General features: G+C 35.9%; 1 protein-coding gene across 2 annotated transcripts in view; it reads right to left on the bottom strand.

Annotated features, from left to right (window-relative positions):
• Positions 1-23,635, bottom strand: part of LOC145245856 (cytoplasmic polyadenylation element-binding protein 1-like) — an 80,476-nt gene that overhangs the window by 48,296 nt on the left and 8,545 nt on the right. For both annotated transcript variants that reach the window (XM_080107563.1, XM_080107564.1), the window contains exon 2: positions 9,547-9,724. In XM_080107563.1, coding sequence (XP_079963689.1) covers positions 9,547-9,724 — 178 coding nt within the window. The remainder of the gene's footprint in view (positions 1-9,546; positions 9,725-23,635) is intronic.

The following is a 23,635-nucleotide window of genomic DNA, read 5'->3' as shown; positions in this document are numbered from 1 at the left end:
TTGTACTGTTAGCAATCTTGTGTAAAAAAAAAAAAAAAAAAAAAAAAATTCTGTACAGTATTTTGAATAAATTAATTAAACCGAGCTCTTTTACAAGGAGGGTTCTTATATTGCTAAATCGTAAGATAGATTTGAAAATCAAATTTAATTCGTATAGGGATACATTTAGTCTCATACGTTAAAAAAAAAAAAAAAAAAAAAAAAAAAATTCATATATTAAAACAATTTAGTAAAACATGGTGAAAAAAAATTTCTCATTAAATCACATTTTTCAGTTCAGCATCAATGTGCCATTCTGAGCACTCTTGCCCTGGCTGTACAAAACCGACCACACAACCTAGTGGATCATGATCTCCCACGCTCATCTGCCCCTTTTCGCAGATGTTAGGTGCCGCTACTGTATCGTTATGTTCATGGTGAATGCTCGATAGAATTCTAATTCTTCTCCATCCCTCCAGTACAACACGAACTCGCCTAGCTGCAATAATTTTGTTAAAAAAAAAAGGGGGGGGGAGGAATAACAGAAACCAGTTAGAAAAATGTCAATGCAAATACATTATTTCAGTCTTGTTTTAATTCAATTACAAGAACACAATTTTGGACTTTTCTAGAAAAAAGTCCAAACGGATAAAGAGTTTTGAGAATAACACCCTACCACTCATGTACACGTGCCTAGGGAGTACTTTAGTTATGCATAAACATACGAGAGTTTACGTTTATGAATTTTTTTAGATAAGGATTGGTTATTTGTATTTGGATTCATCGGACTACTGTTCTCATCTTGAGTGTGATTTTCACAACGTTTCAGTCAATGTAACCTCCGACCTTCACTTGTGTCTCTTCGAACTCAGGAATTGACAGATTTCTAATGGAACCTTTTAATTACTTCATGGTGCTAGCATGCTTTCGTTCCATCAGCCATGACCTTAAGATTCAATTTTCAGTCTGGACGACCGAAAGATACAATTGCAAATTACTTAGGACCTCTATCCAGTCATGGCTGAATAAACAAGAGTATACTATAGCCATGAAGTACATAGTATTAAAAAATAAAAAAAAAGTCCTGTTCAAAATTCCATTTAGGGTTCGACAGGAACATTCCCAGTTTGATAAGGTAATCCTTAAGGTCGGAAGTTACATCGACCGAAACGTTGTGAAAATGACTCCAGATGAGAACATTAGTCCGAAGATTCCAAATACGAATGAGTTTATGCTATACAAAATTATAGCAAATGCAGAATATGCAACAGCTTCCGAGAGGAGGTTTGATTGTGTTAAGATTATTCAAACCATTCTCATCTTGAGTGTTCTCACATTTCGGCCAATGTAACCTGACCCACTGCAGGTCCATCTCGAACTCAAGAATTTGGAACAAGACCCATTAGTTAATCCACAAGATTATCATACCCTCCTTCGAGAGCTGTGAGTTAACTTCAAGCAATAATTGTATTCTTCCTATCACCTGCACCGAGTTGAAACAGGTCAGTTGCCGAATTTTATCTAGTGCCAGTTTTTTTGTTTTTTTTTTAATTTTGCAAGGGATAGTCCATATATAATTTTACTTAGTACTTATCAGTTACGTGAAAGGTCCTTCAAGTGCAAATGACATTTAAAGATGAGAATAGTCTCAATACAAGCAACTTTTAATTTTATCTTTTGGTCACTAGAATGATTATCTATACTCCTAGAAATGTGTTTTGTGTATTGATATTAAACCCATTTCTATTTAAAGAAATAGAATATATGGATCGTGGAATTGCGTTCATCTGAAAAAGATATAGCTAATTTGCAGATTCTTTTTAAACATTCATTTTAATTTCCTTTTTTTTTTTCGGGTTTTATGTGATTATCTTTAGTTAACTATTACGTTTAATTATATTCATGCAGATATTCTATATTATTTATACTTGTGTAATATTTGCGTAAAAATGTTATAGTAAAAACTAATTATGTATGTGTATATACAAGGTGGGACAGAAGTTACTGGCCCATTAAAATATTTCTAAGTATTTAGTTTTGTTTTTTTTTGTTTTTTTCAGATCTTTAAAAGAAAAATTCAGTACTATCCAACGCACAAAAAGTGTACAATTTTACTATTAAAATTAAGGTTCAATAATTCAAACCCAAAGAGCCTATCGAAGACATTTCAATGTGAGAGATGCACCTATTGTGGTGATATCTAAGGAAAGGGTTTTTGTCAACACGCGCTAATCTTTAGAACTAAAGAAAAACAGAAATAAGAACAGAAACTTAGGTAAAAATTATAGCAGAGGTAATCAAAACAAGCTCAAATTTGTGAAGGGGAAATGGAAGGCATTTGCAGGATGTTATTTTTCACATTTTACAAGACAAGTTCCTCAAGCTTACTAAGGTAAAAAAATATAATTTATCGCTTTTATTTTATAATACTTTGATTCCATGTATATAACTTCAAATAAAGGTTATTTAAAGTTAAAATGGGTCATTGATTTTCGGCATATCCTGTATTTGTTTTTAAAAAATTTGCCTACCAAACTCAGTTTTGAGTCTACAGACATGAAACTTTATATAAAGTATTCGAATTCATGCGAAACTATTTGGGTTTTAGCTGGGAAAAACAAAAGCAGTGCCAATGTCTTCATAGCTTAGGCATTAACGTAAAAGGAAAAAGTAAATCGCAAGCTGAACGTTTCGGTTTCGATTCTCTGTAGTGGCGTACGAATCTTGAATTTTAAATCATTACTACATATTGGATCGAATATAATATGAATACGAAATATGCATTAATCAAAATATATTTAAGCATATTTTACGACCAGGGAATGCCGGGCGGCTACTAATTTATATATGCGCCGTTTTACAATAGTTCACTGTGCTGAGGGAGACAACTCCCAGAGATTCGGTCATTTTTTTTCTCAATTTAGGACGCTCGAAAGGATTTTTTTTTATTAAAATCAACATTAAATCTGCGAATTTTTTTAATTTAACAAAGTTGATAATATTAATACAAAATGTCTTTACGTGAGTATTAAGAGAAAGCCAACGATATTTTCATTAGATGAAAATATCTTAAAAAGCTGCAACTTTTTAATTAAAAATTGAGTGTTATGGTAAGTTTTTTTTTTTTTTTTTTTTTTTAAGTAGCCTTAAAATACAAAGGAAACTAGAATAAAACAAGGCTGAAACATTTAAAGTTGCAATGACTTTTACTGTAACAAAGCTTATATTAACACCAACGTCTAGTTTTTAACGTTACAAAAAAAAAAAAAAAAAAAAAAAAAAAAATTAAAATTCGATAGTTGTAGAGGAATTGTAAACGCATTTGTAAAAGTTACTTTCTAAAAGGACATCGAAGGGGAAACCAAGAGAAGGCCTCCAACATCCTAAGTGAAAGTGATTTGTGGAATGAAATTGCTGTTTTATTAAAAGTTTCATTCTTTGTATTTTAATAACTAATTTAAAAAAAAGAAAAAAAAAAAAAGTTGCCGCAGCTTTTAATATTTTCATCTAATGAAAACATGGTTGGTTTTCATAGTCGCGTACAGACTACATTTTGTATTAATAATGTTAACTTTGTTACATTACAAAAATCGTCGCAGCTTATTTTTTTTTAATGTTTTGATTGATGAAAAATTTCGTTGGCTCCAGCGTCCTACATTATATTAAATAAAAAACGAATCTTAGTAAGAGTCGTCTCCTTTTGCACAGTGAACTGTTGTAAAACAGTGCCAATACAGAATATATGCGCGCGCACACTCCAAGATCTAAGGCCCCCTATTCTATAAAATTAATGTTAACATAACATTAACATATCGATTTTTCAACACCACCTTTTCTGGGAGGGTAGGACGTTTAAGTAAGAATTTCCAAATTAATCCACAAAAGCACAGGCTATTCTAATTTCGCGTATTGGCCACCTGTTAGAGTATGGCTAACATTACTTCAAGCAAGGTTATTTTCATTATAAAAGTATGGATGGAAGTTTAATGTGAACGAGAGGTCAAATGGATTCATTGTGAATTGCTTACTGGAATTAAAACCCCATCTCGAACATTCAAACCTAGCTATGGCTACCGTATTATCTTTGCCAGTTTTTCCATGTTTGATTTTTGCAGTAACAAATACAAATTATATTGAAAAGAACGACTGCGCCGCTCACTACCAGCCCCCCCCCTTAGGACACAGAACTAAGATCAGACACGATCTAGGAACGCCAATGATACCTGTAAGGTCCCAAGCCATGCATTTTTTTTTTTTTTTAAACAATATCAGGTGACGATGATCGAGTGGTTAACGACAAACTGACGATCTGGGTTTTCTAAGTTATAGTACAGTTCGTTCCACAAAAATTACTTTCACTTAGGATGTTAGCAGCCTTTTAGTCGTCTCCTCGGTGTCCTTCTAGAAAGAATTCAGACTAGACAATTATCGGGGAAACCAATGCCAACAATCCTTTAAGCTTCATACGATATGATAGTAACATTTTATTGAATAAGTATTTTTCTGGTCAATGTAAGATTTTTTTGTAGCTTGAACGACAATTTTGCAATGGCAATAATCGCATATACAAGGATTTGAGCTCAAGTCCTACTGTGCCAACCATTCACAGTTGTGATACTATCAGAGTTTAGACGATTTAATGGAAGAGTTCGGATATATATATATATATATATATATATATATATATATATATATATATATATATATATATAGGCAAATTTTTAAGGTTGACCTGTACTGACGAAAATAAGTAGACAGTGTTTTGCCCTTCCACTGGTCCAGGTGTTTAACATTTAGCAGCCATAACGGAGTTGAAATTTATAAAAACTGCTCTGACAAGGTGCGAAGCCACTTGATGTAAAGTGGCTAACAAGAACGAAAGATGCTTATTGGCTTTAGTCTTGAATAGACCAAGGCTGTATAAAGGAAACCGGCCAGCAGAAAGTTCTACAAGCTTGAAGTTCTTGAAAAGCTACTAGAGTAAGAAGCCGTTTACAATAAGGTACCAAAATTAATGAGACCACTAGGCTAAAGAGTATAAAAGCTGGAATAAAAGGAAACAGAACCGATTCTGAGGAACAAGTCAGTATAGAAAAGGCTAATATCACGTATGTGGAATCAATTACCCAACCAAATACAGGGTGTCCAAAAAGTCACTGAAGGGGTTTGAACTTAGAATTCATGACTTGCGTACGTTGTTCAATTCTATATTTATCCATAATTTTCAAAATATCTAAAATATCTGAAAAAAAAAAAAAAAAAAAAAAAAAAATCATTAATGATGAAATGACATTCTCAAACCCTTCAGTGACATTTGACACTTTGCTATTTTGATAGTTTTGTGCTTAAAATAAATGCTAGTGCCGATATTCAAACAGTGGACAGAAAACTGAAGTGTGTACAGTATAAACATTGATTATTACACATGAAATAAGCATATCCACGTCTTATAGCTTAGACAAACATTTATTAGCGTTATTTTCTCCTATACACAGAAGAAATGTGCATACGACGAACACAGAATCCAACAAGTTAAATTCTAGTTTATCTGTTGAAATTGCAGGTGCCTAAGGCACTTCCGAAGTTGTAACGTTCTGTGCCTCACCTTTTTTTTTATGCAAACGATTATCACGAAAGGCGTCAAATTTAAAGGCACGAGAAATCAGTTTCTTATTTGTTATTTACTTGCCTCCTCACGAGGGCAGAGTTGGACACAAGGTCGGTTTTTAATTGGAGCTAAATTCAGCTCCCAAAAATGGAGCACTGTATAGGAACAAATGTTAGTCATGAAGGATTTCTCCACTGACAGAGGACAGATAAGGTGAAGCGTAGCACCAGAACAAATACCACACCGATTCTGCCAATTTGTTGAACTGAATGAACGTAATTTAATAGTTTCCATTTCAAGATGTCTTCCCGCATTATTCTGTCAGAAAGTATTTCAGAGATAAGTGCTTTTTGTTGCTGAATCCCCATTGCGGGGAATTTGGGTTAATTCTCAAGTTTCTAGTTTTGACTGGAATGTGAAAGACGTGAAATATTCATCTATCAAGGGAACTGTCACACTATCTGGCAGAGAGCATTGTTACGAACTTGTGCTTTCCGTGACAAAATCCCCATTGCGAGGAGTTTGAATTAATTCCCAGTCAGGAACTATAAGAAATTACTGATTCGGCATAATTTCTATATTGAACTTTCTACTTTACGGCGAAGTGTAATTTGCTATTCCAGATTTGTCTTGGTTAAGGAAGATAGATTACTTGGTATAGCACATCGCTTTTGCAAGCACCGACACAACCGAGCAAGTGTTTTAACAGCGTGAATTTTGTGTTCTTTAGGATCTATCTCTCATGTGAATTTTCTTCACGTATGTATATCGAAGTAGAGGGAAACACTAGTATTTATTTTCTCACAGGATTTAATTTTTTGATAGATGGCATCAGGTATTGCCATTATATGGACATAGAAACTATCATTTATTTCTGCTCAGCACTTTGACGCATGTACCGTTCCACTAATAAAACTGGTTTAATTCACATAAAAGCTCTAGTTTCGGTTATTTTCACACCAAACAAAGCACAGTATCACTTTGATGACAAGGAATACTATTTGGGAACATTTACAGGGACACCATGTAGGGAGTTGGGCAGCAAAATGTGTTCACATTACACTTGAACGTCTGCATGTCAGTACAGTTGGGGAAGCAGGGAATTCCAAAGTTTAGCCGTTTAAAAGCTATTGGAGAAGGCTTTCCGACATCTAGGGATCTTTAATTTTTGTGGGAAGCAAGATTTTTTTATTATTAGAATGTGACTAGGGTAGAGTTGGTTACTCTGCATCTTTAAGATTATCGAATCTAGCAGGAGAGCGACAATTTCAGAACCAAAACTGCCAATGCAAAATTATGCTTCATTTTTGGAATGTGCTAGGCATGACTGTTTTAACATTGTATTTTATTTCATGCTTGGTTACACTTGTGACCTCATACAAGCCGGTTGATTAGGTTGGTTTACTTTACAACTTAACCATTTAATGACAAAGCTAATATTTTTGGAAAAAATTGCTTCAGGTTTGCTTTTCAGATATTTATATAAAAAAAAAAAAATAAATAAATAAATAAAATAAAATAAAGTGTTTTTGGTTTGATTTTTGTAAAAGAAAAGTTCTCGACTTTGCAGAATGATTGAGTTTTGTGAAGGGAAAGAAAATATTAGGTGCATTTTTGGCAAGGAAGCCAGTATCTTCCGCCAGCCTGACCTAGTAGCAGAGATAAGAGTTGGTCGATGCGATATTTGATCAGTATGTGTGCTCAGAGTTACGTGATACAGCACTTTTAAAAATGAAAATAGATCGACTAGCTATATCTTAATCATGAAATTACAAAATCAAATACCGATTTTGGCTAGGATGCTCCTCTTCATGATTCTAGGCAATTCGGATTAAATTTATCCTTGCATGCAATTAAATGGCGATTAATCTAGTGATTGGACGATTACCTAGAATCAGAAAAATCGAAACTTTCAAGGGGGGAGGGTCGGAAAATTATGTGCCTATTTTCCGATGCCAAAAGCGATTCTTTTAATTGTTTAAAATTTTCCACTGCTGGCTGGTTGGTTGGTTGGTTTTACGGCATATCAACCCTTTTCAGGTTATTTAATGCCGAATCCGGTGATTCAGAAGAAAATTTTTTTAATAGAATATATTTGTTTTTTGCAAGTCGGTTTCTATTTAACCCATAGTTGGAACCCTAACTCCGGGTCAGAGTGGACCTGGGAGCAATGGCAATTAAAGGGTGGCTCCACACTCCCCAGAGCCCGCAAGCTGGGGCCTCACCATCGAATATAGTTTAAGGTCATATCCATGACCTCCACTGCTGGTAGTCACGTTAAAAATATTTGATCTTAAACTGCCAGTAAAACTAAAATCAATAGATCCTTCACAAGTGTATTTTACGCCGGAGAAAATATCTGCACATTTGGCAAGTGCTTTTACAGTAATTATGAGGAAATAACTATAGTTACATATTTTAGAGATTTATAAAGAATTGGCAAAAAACTTTAGAATCGTCTCATCACTAGATAAGACACGTGGCATACATGACCGAAATTTAGTGGAAAGGGCAGGCATAGAACGACGTATTTGTACTAAATATGGTTGGATTTCAGAAAGGATTGAACTTCATTGACTAGTAGGGCTACCCAGTGTTGTCCAAGAAAGTATAAAAGGTTAAGTGAATTTTTTTTAATCCACCTTTATTTCCTCATTCCACGTTTTAACATGCAGCTACAGCATTTAATTCCGCCCAGCCTATTCCTGTTGAAAGTAATGTACACCTTTATTTACCAGATAACACTGGATTGGTTGGTTGTTTTACGGCATATCAACCCTTTTCGGGTTATTTAATGCCGAATCCAAAGATTCGGAAGAAAAATTTTTTTAATAGAATATATTTGTTTTCAAGTCGGTTTCTATTTAACGCATAGTTGGAACCCTAACAGGTACTACCACTCTGGGTCAGAGTGGACCTGGGAGCAATGGCAATTAAAGGGTGGCTCCACACCTAAAACCCACAAGCTAGGGCCTTACCATTGGATATAGTTTAAGGTTATATCCAGGACCCCCATTGAGGGACTTTTACCCTCTGCTGGGGGGGGGGGGGCAGTCGGTGTATTCTAATGCCTCACCGACAGGGCCCAGATAACACTGGAAATGGCGGAAAGTTACTGAAATAAAGGAATATATATGCATACACACTAGCTGATGTACCCGGCATTAACCGTAATGTTGAATTCCTTTAGAGAAAAAGGAATGGAAAACATGTGAATGCAATTGTTTTTCCTAAAAAAAAAAAAACAAATAAAAAAGTTCATTTCTTGGAAGTGAGAGGAAAAAAAAAAAAAAAAAAAAAAAAAAAAACTCGAGCTGAGATCGAAACCAAAACCTAAAGCCAGCGAGTTAAGTACGATAACCATTAGGTCAGCTTACGATCTTTAAAACTTCAAACCTACTTATTAACATAAGGAAGCTATCACGTGAACGATTCACGCATGTGCAGTACTAAAACTGTTGGCAGATAAAAGTCCAATGACCCTCAAGTACCAGTTTTGACTGAGTTAGTTTTTTCAAAAGGATAAAAAACGGATTGCTTTCCACATGTCTGAATACCCTATATACTAAATTTAAAGTGTATATCAAAAAATTCATTGTGTATATAGATTGAAGGTTGTCCTTCCTTTAGATATATTCATCCAGAGCAATACAGATAAAAAATATGCTAACTTCAATAGATTTTATAGAATAAATTTGAAGAGGGGGGGGGAGAAATCACCTTGTATGAAGGTTAACAATTCACAAAAGTGGTCAATAAATATTGACAGCAATCAACTCAAATTACAATTTAAATCAACTTTTATCCAAAATGCGTGAAAACAATTTTTTCTGTAACAGTTTTATTTTACACATGAATCGTAAAAATATTAGTCGTTCAATGAATTTACAACAGATTAATCTTAAGAGTTAATCCCGTATCCGTGCGTGTAAATGTATTTTTATGGATTCAGGACGTACCTCTCGTCTGTTCTGGAGGCATTGAAGTAGTAGCCGCCAAAGTTGTAAGGTCCAAGGAATTATCCAGCAGAGAGTTAATCCTCTGCATAATTTCATAGTTGCAGCCCTGGGAAGCGTAGTTATCATTGTCCACATCTTGAATATGGATGGAAGGAACCTTATTCGGAAAAATGGGAGGCTGAAAAAGAAAATATGCAATACAAATTGGATTTTTTCATGGACAAAAAAATGAAAGGGTATATACGAACGTTTATTTTTCAGATGCAGTTAGCTTTAAAATATAAACGACAAATTATACTAATGTGGTTTATTCTAAATAACTTTTGGCATATGGCTTGCACGTATGACATTATCTAGGTCCGATTTTCAAACTACACATTAAATTAGACTATTTCAACAATGTGTCGAAGGTTTCCTAAGTGGTTTGTATAGACTTGAGACTATAAAGAGGTTTATGAGTATAGGACTTGAGACTATACACATCCAAAGAAAATCTAATGGAGGTTAAATCCCTTTACTTTCTTTCCACCTCAGCATTCCCTTTTAAATTGAAAACTTTTAAAGGTTTTTGAGTATGCTAAAAACGAATATCATTTAAATTTTAGGCAGACAAATAGTTTAAGACATTTAATGTAATCCATGTTTTTACTGAAGGCCATGCCCCCCCCCCCCGCCAACTGGAAAGTACTAATGTGCATTATAAAACACTCCATGTTATGAATGGCGAATGCCATTGACATTTAATACATCGGAAAGAAAATGTCATATCCAGAAAACTATTTGCCTGCCCCATATTCGAATGGGATAGTTTTCAGCATACCCAAAAACTTGTAAAAAGTAACCATTTTAAAAGGAGAGTTTTAAGGTAGAAAGTAAAAATTAACCAGTTGTATGAAGGAGGTGGCCAGTTCATGGGTCCATTTCGTGAAATTAAATTAGCACAATTTGTAACGCTACTCGGGTGTTAGTTTAGCAATTCATCATGTAGAAATGAAGTTGAACTCAAAACCGATGCAAAAAAAAAAAAAAAGTGTCAATTTAAATTTCGCCGCCTTTATAAAAAAGAAAAGCATTTCAGCAGAAAATACGGCTGAATCTGAAAAATTGAACTTCAAGGATCCCAACGACAATAAGCCCTCCCCTTTAATATATATACATATTCGCGTGTCCAAACTGGGAATTACTGGTAAGATTAAGGCAGTATATGTTTTTATGACAATACAGATATCTGGCGTGAATGTTCACAAGGCAAGGTATTATAATTAGGGTTATGACAACAGCATATTCTTTTCATTGTTTTGACTCTTTAGCATATATCGTTAATATCTTTTCTTTTTTTTTTTTTATTACATTTTCACCCCAAACAAGGCAAATTGCCACTTTGGTGTAGGGGGCTACTATTAGGGGCAACAACTACTGGGGTACTATGTAGGGATTTGGGCAGCAAGACGTCGGTTCACGTTACACTTGAACTTCTGCACGTCAGTACTGTTGGGGAAGCAGGGACCTGGAATGGAATTCCAGAGTCTAGCAGTTCTGGGGAAGAAACTATTGGAGTAAAAAGATCTTTTACATCTAGGGATCTCTACATTGTGGGGGTGGGATTTAGCAGCCTGTCGGGTTTGTCGAGGGTGCTCACGTCGTGGGGGCACAAGTGATTGCAGTTAGAGCATTCACCACTAAAATACTTGTAGAAAAGGCAGAGAGATGCAACATTTCGTCGATGGGACAGAGGCTGAAGCTTAGATGCCAGTTCAGGGCCTATCAGGTTTGTGACTCTTTTGAACCTTGTCAAGGAGCGATAGACTAGTAGCAGATGCACCAGCCCAGATGTGACAGCAATACTCCATACATGGGCGAATGGTGGCCTTATAGAGGTACAGGATACTTTCGGGTGTTAGTAGTTTTCTAGCACGGTAGAGAGCCCACCTTTCTTGCAGCGGCCCTTGCAATGCCTTCAATGTAATTGTTCCAACTCATGTTTCCTGTGAACGTTAGGCCAAGCAGTTTGAAAGATGTACTCTTAGATAAGGAGTCGTTGGCCATTGCTATAGGTGGTAGAGAGGGTTTCTTGTAATTATTGAATGAAACTAATTTAGTCTTGGCAGCATTGAACGCGACCAACCACTTTTGTCCCCATTCCACCACAGATTGGAGGTCTTCCTCTAGTGTTTCTGCCGTTTTAGAAATGTGTTCATTCGTCTTCCTGTCGTGCCTGCCATCGAGTGTAGTGTCATTAGCATATATACCCATCTCAGAGGCAATTTTGTTGGGGAGGTCATTTATGAATATCAGGAACAATAGAGGTCCAAGGATAGAACCCTGGGGCACCCCCGCATTTATATCATTGTTTAGATGTACGACTGTCGAGGACAACCTGGATTTTTCTCTTATCTAAGGATTTAATTATGTTAAGTATTCTACCAGTGATACTGTATGATCTGATTTTCCTGAGGAGACCCTCATGCCATACCCTGTCAAAAGCCTTAGATATATCTAGAGCTACCGCTCTGGCCTCCCCCGCTTTGTCCAGTGAATGGTATATACGTTCAGAGATTACAGTTAGGATATCTGTGGAATGGGCGTGTCTAAATCCATATTGTCAGAAGTTTAGCATCTGTAAGGTGATGGACTAGAGCATGGTTAATTAAGGTCTCAAATATTTTGGCAATAAGTGGGAGGAGGCTAATGGGGCGATAATTTGATGGGTCAGTCCTTTCGCCAGAATTCTTGAATACTGGTACAACAGAAGCAGTTTTCCAACAGCCCGGAAAGCAAGCTTCCTTAAGGCATTTGTTGTAGAGTTTGGAGAGAACTGGAGCTACTTTGGCTGCGCACTTTTTTAATAGCACAGCTGGGATAAGATCAGGTCCACATGCTTTTGAAGTGTCAAGGTTTTTTATGATAGCATGCACCTGAGCAGAGGTGGTTTTCAGATCGTCTAGCATGGCGTCTGTCCGCATAGGAAAGTCAGGTAGGGGTGGTTGGAAGGGTCCAGTGTGGAGTTTGAGGCAAACTGACTGGCAAGCATGTTAGCCTTGTCGGTTGCTGAGGAGACAATGTTTTTATATAGATGGATGTGGTTCTGTTAAGTGTCTGTCGGATATATACCCGAGAGTCAAAAGAATGGAAACAATATTCTTTTGTCACATCCTAATTATGTGTACAGACAATCAGTTTACACGAAATGTAGTTACTCCAGTAATGATTTACGAGATTACAAGTAATCAGAAAAATTCGCCAATCATTGAATTTGGGCTAATTTAGGACATCTGGTTTAGGGAGAACAAGATTTTTAAGTTGTATTTATCTAAAATGGGACCTTAAAAGTTTGCATGAATATTACTCTTTCATGCGAGTGATTTCACCACCTTTGAATCTCAAAAGGGCTATTTAGTGCACATGGTATACAAATCTGACAATATTTAATTTTAGTCTGACGAGTTCTTATGGTGATAAAACGTAGAAAATTCTGTGTACCTTAATTGCCATATATTTTCTTAGATTCAAATCAAAAATTATACGCTTGATATATTTACCATTTTTATTATCATTAAATAAAAATCAACATTGAAAACTCCAGTAACATACCTAATTTAGACCAAGTTGATTTCATTTAAAATTAGCGATTGTGTCCGCACGAAAAGACATTTATAGTCATTTTCCTTATGTCTCGATTTTAACTTTTGCAAAACTACATTTTCGAAAAGGTCTCAGGAATCAAAATCAATGTTTGCATTTGCCAAGATATATACACTCGTGAGAAAAAAAATAAAAATAAAATAAAGGACCAGACAAATTTTACATGTTATTGAACTAAAAGCTATATTGAACAAAGAACAATTGAACAAGGAAAAAAACGAGACTAATAGCACAGAACAAGACAGTTACTTTAAATGTCTACGATGGAATCGCATTCTCTTGATTTCTTAAAAGAAAAAATCCTTTTAGACGTGTTCTCAACCAAAGTGAAACACTGAAGAGGAGATGCTATTCCATTCGCTTTGCACAGCTTCCCCACAGCTTGTCCTTGTTCGAAAAAGCTATTCTGGCCAAGGCATGAAATATGGACCAAATATTCTTGATTGGGTTTAAATCGGGACTTTTACCTGGCAAAATATCACATCAATTGAATTATCAGAAAATTCTTTGTGACTTTAGCAGTGTGTACAGGGGCATTATCACGTTGAAAAATAATGTTCTGGGATATTCCCAGCTTCTGGATACTTAACAGTCCTGCTCTCTTGTGCATTAGAAAATATTCGAATGTATTCCTTTGTATCGATTGACTTCTCACATCAAATACGTTCCAACTCCTGCTGCAGTAAAAGTTCCCCATACCAATATCCCTCCATTCCCGTGTTTAAGTGTAGTTTTTATGCAACTTGTCGAAAATCTTTCCAGTTCTTAGATTGCACCATTTGGGAGCATCACTAACAAGACAATCTTGATTCATCTAACCAGAAAACATTGCTGAACCGGTCTATCTTTCTTGCCATAACGAGAAATATTTCTATCATTGAGGTTCTTAGATAAAAATGGCTTCCTTGCACACCTTTTAGAAAATCCCACTTCTTCCATTCGTCTAGATATTGTATATCTAAAAGAATTTCCAGCCTCTGTTTAATTCTTTCAATCCTTCAAAACAGTTAATTTAAGCCTGTGGTCCTTCAAAGTCAATGCTCTAAGGCGACCACATCCAGATTTCCTCTTTCACAAGCATTCGACTTCGAACCTTTGACTAATTCGCTTCATAAAAGATTTTCACATTTTCTTAAAATATCAAAAATCTGCTTGTAAGTCATTTTGGACTGCCTTAATCCTGCAATTCGGTTTTTTATATCCCTCACCAAGATGCAGTTTCACCATTTTAAGAATTTTTCCACTTATATGCTATAATAATGATCTGCAAAATAGAAATTTTCAGTTAAAATTGACAAAAATTCATAGAAAAATATTGAAAAACCGATTTCTTCCATTCTTGGCCCATATTTTTCTTTTGCTCATGAGTGTATATGGTGGCCATATTGGAATTTACAAAATGGCGGCCGTAAAAGGTACGTTTTTGCAAAATCTCGGCCTCTAAATAAGCTGGAACACCAATTCTAACTGCTAAACCTACATTTTCAATGTTAAGGAAGCCAAGGGTGGTAGTTATAAAGCAACATTTTTAATGTTAACCCTTAGATGCATAACTGGGTCGAAACTCACCTGATGTGGTTGTTTATTGCAATGTCTTTGTAATAAATATATATCAGTTATAAAGTCATATTCCAGCAGTTCCTAAAAAATCTTGCTTTTATATCACTAATTAAAATTGTTCATTTACCTGATACTTTAAGAAATTGTTTTTTATTGCTACTCTGAGCATCCATACATGGATCCAAAACAACCAAACTGCGGCTGATATTTATTGCAAAAATTACAAAGACATACATCCCATGTACGAGTTGAAATCTAGTAAACAAGTACAAGCCAAGCAGTGAATCAGCATCATTCAAGTCACCCCCCATGCACAACAGAGCCCTCAGGTTCTGGTATTGGCTGTCCACCATGACACGCATCAAGCCAATGGATCTTCAATGCTCATGGCTACACTATTTCACATAGATGTACCCTTCTCATGGAAACTGCTCTGGCAAATGCTGTTGTGTAAAACACCAGAGCATACCAAGAACCATGTACAACCATTCCTGAAGAAGGGGACCTTTGTGTTTTTCATAGATAAGATTTTGCAGAGGATACTTCTGATGGGAAAGGAACCACCCACTGAAACCATCACGGCAGTGTACTAGAAAGTTGATCCTTCTAAAGAACCTGTTGCAGAACCTCTGATCAAAGATGCAATGGTCCAATGCAAAGGTGACCGTTCTCCTGGCAGATGTTCCTGCAGGGCTAAGGACTTGGTCACAATCTTCCATGTAGACGTGCTTCACTGTGACAAGCCAAAACCACAGCCTACTTTAAACACAGGTTGGAGCCTTGCCACTACTGAATGGTCAACTCTACTGATTGATGATACAAGCAAATCAGCTGAGGAAGTTGGCAGTAGAGGAATATCATCCCCACGGGCATTACCTTTGACATGGCTTTTTGAGGTGGTGCAGCTCCTAGATGCCAGACCTGACTTGAAACAAATGGCTGTTCCCAGACTGGGTGAGCTGCATGTCATGGCTGTCCTCAGAGCGCTTGGTGCCTCCACGGAGAACTCAGGCATAGATGATGCCTAGTTGGAAGCAGGTGTGTATGGTCCTGCCATAAGACAAATCCTGAAATGCACAAGCGAACTTTCCATGCCCATATTTACTCATACATAGCACTATGAAATGTGTCTGGAGGAGTTCAAGGACAACCCACAACCAAGAGGTGTGCCTGATAGCAACAGGAGTAGAAGCGGTCTGTTCTGAGGGTAAAGACACGAAGATTGAATCCGTAAAGCAAGCAAACAGCACCCTCCTGGGAGCCTTGACCGTTGCGGAGGTACCTAGATTGGGTTGAAGCAATTCTTTGTAGCAGCAACTGAAAATGCTGACCTAGAACTCCATCTGCAAGATAGAGAAGCAGTGAGCAAGCTGTTCTTTCCCATGGACTGCATTAAGTATAAGCGACTCTGGCCAAGATATATCGCAGATATGCATAACTTGAGGACCAATCATCCTCAGACATGGGAGGAACTACGAGCAGGCAATATATCAGTCATGAAAAGTGTCATTCCCTTTGTGTCTGTTGGAGCAAACCATGCATGTGAACACTTGAACAAGTTGGTGAAGATTAGCTCCGGCATCATATGCATCTCCAATGCCAATACCAGACAGATTTTTCCTGGTCAGACCAGAATTTTCACGTCTGTCAAAAAAAAAATTCAAGAGTCAATTTGACATGGAAGCTGACAGAATCACAGATCATGAGCTTGGACCAAATGCAGTAAAGGTACAGTCGACAAGATCAAGGAAGCCATACCCAGCTATTGAAATCTCTTTATGAGTAAAGGAGACAAGCTGTTCAATGTGATCACTAATACCTACATCCCAGATGATTATGTACCACACATTGAATGCTGACGTCACTGGACAGAAGTATAAGGATTATGTGTCAGAGTGGATCAATGAAGAGGTCATCTTTTGGGGCCCTGTGACGAAAGAACGATGTTCCTTTCTGGGAACAAGATTACAGTAAAACTCAGACAATACTGTGGATTTGAAGGATACCAAGGACCTGTTTGCAAGGCTGATGGTATTTGCCAGATTAAGCAAAGATACCAACCAGAAAGAGGCCATAGGGAACCATGAATTCACTGACACTGGCCGCATGCTCGCGATGGAACAATTCTGCTATGCCACAATAAGCCTAAGTTAATCCATCTACTGGAGAAGATGACAAAGACATGCCCCATGAAGACCAGTCACTTCCAGTTGGAAGTTCTACCCACCAAGATGCAATGGATACAGAATTTATGGAGCCCACATCTATTGATCAGCCAAGTCGAAAGATAGCACTGGTGGATGGCATGGTGCTTGGGCAGAAGCTAAGCAAAAACTAACGACAGTAGTGACAGTCAAGGATCTGAGTAGCTGCTTCAATGATGTACTGATGCAACTAACGAGATTATGATGAAACCATCCTCGTTTTCGACACATACAGGGCAGATTCTCTGAAGAGTTCAACCAGAGATGAATAAAGATGAGGAAAAGCTTCTATTCAGCATCAAGTCAGATGACACTAACATCAAACACATCCCAATGAGCAGGTTCCTCACCTATGACAAGAAGGCTGATCTGACCGACTATATTGTTGCCAAAACTGTATGCAACAGGGGATCGTCCAAGTTGATTATCACATCAGCTTCTGGATATACTAGGAACAACAAAGACCTAATCTTTGAAGTAAATAACCACGAGGAAGCAAATGCACTGCTGATCCACCAGGCTGTGCTGGCATCAGCGAAACCCATCTGATACAGTTGGTATTTTTCTCCCCAGATACAGACGTTTTAGTGCTAGTCACAGCAAATTATGATTTATTATTGAAAAACACGTCCATTTCTATGGCCTGATATTGTGCAAATTGAACCACTATAGCGAGCTCTAGGTAAAGAAAGAGCAAAGGCTTTACCAGCCTTTCATAGTTCACTGGGGCTGACAACACAGGGAGGTTCTCCTGTATAGGCAGGGCAACCTGACCGCAGATCTACCTCAAAGCAGATAAAGATGTTATCAATGCTCTGTAGATGCTTATGGATGAAACAGAAGTGACAGAAGGAATGCCATCAATACTAGAGTTATTGGAGTCCTTCCCATGTGCAGCTTACTCACCCAAAGTTAACATCAAAACAATCCCCGAACTGCGATGGCATATTTTCTGCAAGCATATGGCAGAAACTAACCGGGAGCTCTGAAGCAGCACATTGAGAGTTCATGTCCAAGCAAGGGCACAAACAACCATTGCTCTGCAGATTCCACAGCTGGATCCCCTGCAAAATGGGTGCTTCAAGCAATTGGATGGCATGCTGAAACCAACGACCACAAGTCCTCCCAGCCCCTAAGGCCATCCTTGAGATGGTCCAATGCAAAGGTGACCGTTCTCCTGGCAGATGTTCCTGCAAGGCTAAGGACTTAGCCTATACAGACAGGTGTCAGTGCAGCAGTTAGTGCCAGAACGATAAAGAGTCCCAAGCTGTGATGCACGAAAATGATGCATCGACTATGATCAAACATATGTTTAAGATGGTTACACAAACATCCAAAATTTACAGTCAAAAGACATCTCCATAAAAATAACTGATTTAGTATCTGACTGACTGGGCTGTTAAGTTTTTACCTATATAGTGGATTATGTATTTCAATCGGAAGGTTACAAAAGACGGAATGATAACATGGACCATTGGATTCCTTGACACTGAAAATGTAGTTTTAGTAATTTAAAAAAAAAAAAAAAAAAAAAAAAAAAAAAAAAAGTGTTCCAGTTTAGAGGCAGACATATTACAAAACGTACATTTTACGGCCGACATTTTTTAAATTCCAATATGCCCGCCATATGCACTTCTTGGCAAATGTAAACATTGATTTTCTGATTCCTTAGACAATAGCCTTTCCAAAAATGTATTTTGCAAATCTTAATTCCCACAAAATTATCTAATGAAACCGACTTATACATTGATTCTTTCATTGCAGGGTTCATATTTATCAATTTTCGTTAGAAAATATTTAATCTGTAAATTCCTCGTCATAGGCTGTACAAATTTATGTTCGCATTAAAAACCCACTAAAACATTTAGTTTTCACCTTATGAAAGTTGGTACGTCTTCATTTACGAACATACGATTTCCACGAAGTTATTCGGGTGTGTCCGGCAGATGACGGGAAGAAACGGAAACGGTCAACAAGTAGTTTGCTGGATATTAAGACATTTTTTCTTATCTATTACTCAATGAATTTCAGTGCTGGTCGCCATTCTTAATATGGAGAAGGGGGGTTGTAAAAAGGTTTTTGTAATAAGGCTCGCCCCTGTTTCCGATTATTCCCGTCATCTGCCAGGCACATCCGAGTATCTTCGCTGAAATCACGGGTCGATAAATGCAAAAAGCACCTAAAAGTCTGTCGATCAGCTACGTTTTTCGTTGCAGAGTTAAACACTTTCATATATTCTAGCCTGATATTTAACATTGTGTTCAATCTGAAACAATTAAAATTATTACCAAAGAATTATGGGTAAAACTTGTTAAAAGCGCTCCGTTTCTGGGTGGTTTGGAAAATAAAAACAGTTTAAATTTCGTTCCGTTTTATTTTTATTTTTTTTTTAAATTGCGCATGCGCTAACAAAATCAAAAACTCACCGTTTACATTTGAAATGTCAACTTTATAAGTTTTCGAGTATAAGGTTGGTGTTTATTCCAAAAGCCGTTCTTTGTTGTCGGCACACCCTAAAAACGTAAGTCTAAGTCTAATGTGAACGGCGAATTGGGCAATGTAAAAAAATCGTTTTTTTTTTTTTTTTTTTATAAGTACGATTGTTGAATTTTATTCTTTCAATTACTTTTCATTGTATTGATGCAATTAGAAAAGATCCGAACGAAAATGTTAGTGACATTTTCAAAACAACCCCCAAAACAGAGCTCTCGACAAGTTTCACCGAATTATATTTTTTCCCCTACAAGACTTTGTAATACAATTTATGCGATTTTATGCATGGAAAGCCGCCATGCTGGAAGCTATTAAAATGAAGTTTCCGGTAATCATTTTAGAGAGATTTAAAATAAAGTAACGAAAATTCATTTCGGTTTTTGTTACATAAAATGTTTAATTTTTCGGTACTTATGCAGAGAAGGTACTGTGCTTAAACATTTAGAAATGTATTCTTAATATGGAAAGGGGAAAGTGTAAATATTTAGTCCTTTCAATTTAATAACGATATCGCAAAACTTGAAAATACTAGAATAGCACCGTACCTTCTCTGCATAAGCAGCCGCTTTTCAATAAATGACGATATTACGAACATTTCAGGTTTAATTTCGTTATTAATATCGGGTATGTCGATAACTCCCAAAGTGCGTGAAGATATCTTAAATATTGACGCAAATATTTCTGTGCTATCCAAGTAAAAACATTTTTCCAGGTAGCTTGAAAACGATATATGATTAAAATAATCTGCTCTGACTTCCGGTTTCTCTAGAAAGGACGCCAGTGACGATCCAGAACAGATCTAACAATCATGTGAACCAGTTTCAATTGAAAGGCTGTCTAAGAAATTTAGAAAGCCATTCTTAACGTAAGACCTTTCTATGCATTCTTAACTTTTAGTAGGTTTCTTAAAATCTGCTTAGAAAAATTCGGTTAATTGGTTTTAATATAAAATAAAATATTAGATCTTAAAATTAAGATCTGAAAAACCAATTCGTATTTGATTTTTAAAAAATTCAATAGCTAGATACGTGCAAAATGAACGCCGATGCTTAAGTGTATAAACATTTTGACCCCTCTTGTTAAGGAAAAATGTCATTCAAATTGGTTAATTTTAAGTATTTATCAACGATTACGGAATATAACTCATTACTTCAATATTAGTGGAAATGTATTTTGTTAAAAAAAAATTATAATTTTCAGTAGTAAAGAAAAACAAAGCTGCATGAATGTTTATGAAAATACATCGGAAATTGTAACAATTAAAAAATTGTTACTTTTTACAAGACTTACAAAAAAAAAAAAAAAAAAATTAATGAATTCGATACAACTCGGAAAAACTTAATTTCTCGAACTACCGATATCATTGAATTAAGCATCGTTTATTCAGTATTTTCACACAAATTATAATGGCAAAAATATTTTTACTTTAGTTTTTGAATTACAGGTTTCGCATAATTTTTATATTCTAATATTTTCCCTGCTTGAATGTGGAACTTTCGGCATAACATCACTTTTATATAATACCAGCATGGGTGCCCGGCGTTTCCCGGGTATTTGGAGGTGTGTATTGAGAAAAAAAAAGTGGTAGTAGGAAGACAGGCTCGAACCCATACCGTGAAGGAGGAAAAGAACGGGGAGAGGGGAACGTGACGTCTGTCGTTACGACCACCACCAAACCGGAAGTGACGTAGATTTAAATTAAGGCTAGACAATTGAAAAGGGGATGACTTTCGAAAATATCGACAAAAAAAAAAAAAAAAAAAAAGCGACCCCTCCCTGTAGAAAAGGGCCCTGTTGAGTGAAGAAAATGTTTTTAGCCAATTATTCGATATTTGTCGTCTAAAAAGGTCGAGCTTCAAAACGATACTGATTGTGAAAATCAGTCGCCCCTGTCGAAAGTTTAAGGCAGACATGCAAACATACATTTATATATTGGTAGCTCAAATTTGAGTCAAACCCATTAAAAAGCTTGAAATGTTTAGACCAGAAACTGTCCAAGTAATTTGGTAGAGACTGCAGATGTCAATATTTTTTAACTGACCCCTAATATGACTCCTTAAAATTTATTGTTTTGGGCTCAAATAAAGTTAAGTTAGGTCCATGTCCAAGGAACCTATATCTAAAATTTACATTGTTTATACCCAAAATTGTCGGAGGAGTTTGATAGAGTTCTCAAAGGTCAAAGTTCAACGATTTGACCCTTTAACAGCCAAATTTCTAACCGAAAACGAATTACAAACATTTTCCCCAAATCTCCATACCCTGTATATCAAATTTAGAGTGTAGACTGAAAATTGACGGAGTTATTGTGTCGAGAAATCTACACACTTTCAGATATATAGATTAAAAAAAATTATTTAATCAGGAACATAGAAAAACAACATTAAAAAAAAAAATAAAAGATAAAAATAAGACCAACGTTCACGATGGGAATGTACTAAGATACGACTGGGAGAAGAAAAACGACACCCTACCTCCCTTTAACTACCAGGTCATTTTTAGAGCCGTTCCGGTGGTCTGAAATTTTAAGCTTCCGTGTAATCCCTGTGACTAGGAATTCGTTTACTTTCGATTGAACGAAGCGGAATCTCTTTTGGGAATTTAGCTTTTTTTTTTTTTTTTTGTACAAACAAGGTTTTAAATTTAATATTTTATGATTTTACTAATTCTTTGAAATCGACTCAAAAATATTTATCTTTCAAGGATTTTTTTTTTTTTTACAATAAATTTAATTTCAAAATTTAGTTGAATTAGTTAGCTCGCCGTGAAAACATTTTCTCTTGGAAAAAAGCTTTAGTCTTTCAAATTAAATCAAAAAGCAATCAGAAAAAAAAAAAAAATAAAAATAAACCGGCTTTCAAAACTACGCCATCCCCTTAATTTTTCGGCGATTTTTGCTCGTACAGAAAAATAGCTACTTAAGCTGAATATGAATCAAGTTATCGTCAACATATTCCGGACGGGTTACGTGAACCGTCAGAAGGTGCCCAACGAAAACTTACCCAAAAGTATAGCCAACTTTTTAGAATGCTAGCAAACAGTTCAAAATTAAGGAGAAACAATTATAATCGAAAAATTGCGCTTCTGAATGCGAGATTGGCAGCATTGTTGGAAACCACACGATCAAGTGACAAGAAATTCCTAAGCTAATCTTACAATCAGCAAACACGGAGAAATTGTGAACTATTCTGCAGAATTGTTACGTCATGATTCTGACTGATCAGTTATTTTTACTATAAATTTTTGGATATCTTAGATCTAATAATTAAATGGTCTTTCCTCCACTTAAAATCTCAAATAAGTTAATCATTGTAATTCAAAAATATCAATAGAATTTCTTCGGTGATAATTTCAATTTATTACCCCCCCCCACCCCGATTTAATATCAGCTTATTTCTTCTCTATATAAATAAAACAGTGTGTAAATGTAAATATCTAACAGGTAAACTTGTAAACTACCGGTCACATAACACTGCAATTCTCAGGAAATAATATTCATGCACCAAGGATGGTTTAAAGCGAGTAATATCTGTTTACATACATAAGACATACAGACATCGGCAACTTTATATGTAAAATTGCCGATATTTATCGCTCATGCGCACACTTAATACAGAAAACAATACCAGGGCTAGAACGCTAGATATCTTATAAAATAAGTGAAATAAATTTCAATCGCAGTTTGAATTTCTTTTTAAATACGAAAGTTTTTATTCATTTATCGATTAGACAAATATTACATTCAGATAAAAATTCTGACGCTTCCGAATGCGTGCGCTTTTTTTTTTTTATATAAAGATGAGCATTCCAGACATTAAAATACACGAAGACATGTCTATATATCTTATTTGACCAATTAGATAAACAATTACCAAAAGATATTGTTTTTGTAGTGTACGCACCATGTTACATTTCAGATAGGATTTCAAAATTAAATTTTTATCGTATTGCACCCTTAACTTCGACACTTTGCTTACAATAGAATTTCCGTAAATATGATTTTCATAAAGTCAAAACAAAATTCGAATCCTCGACGGAGGAAAATCTGCATAAATAGTAAGATTGTCGACTGGCACTTATTCCAATTAAAACACCGCTACGATAGGTGTATCAGAATTTTTGTAGGAATTTGACACCCTTAACACGAAACTGCGAATAAAATATAAAAAACTCGTAATTTCTCTTTTAAA

Source organism: Euprymna scolopes, chromosome 23 (genome assembly GCF_053919585.1).
Source record: "Euprymna scolopes isolate OS-2025 chromosome 23, ASM5391958v1, whole genome shotgun sequence".
NCBI classification, from domain to species: domain Eukaryota; kingdom Metazoa; phylum Mollusca; class Cephalopoda; order Sepiida; family Sepiolidae; genus Euprymna; species Euprymna scolopes.
The sequence above is the reverse complement of the archived record's forward strand: the minus strand, read 5'-3'. Positions and strand labels throughout refer to the sequence as shown.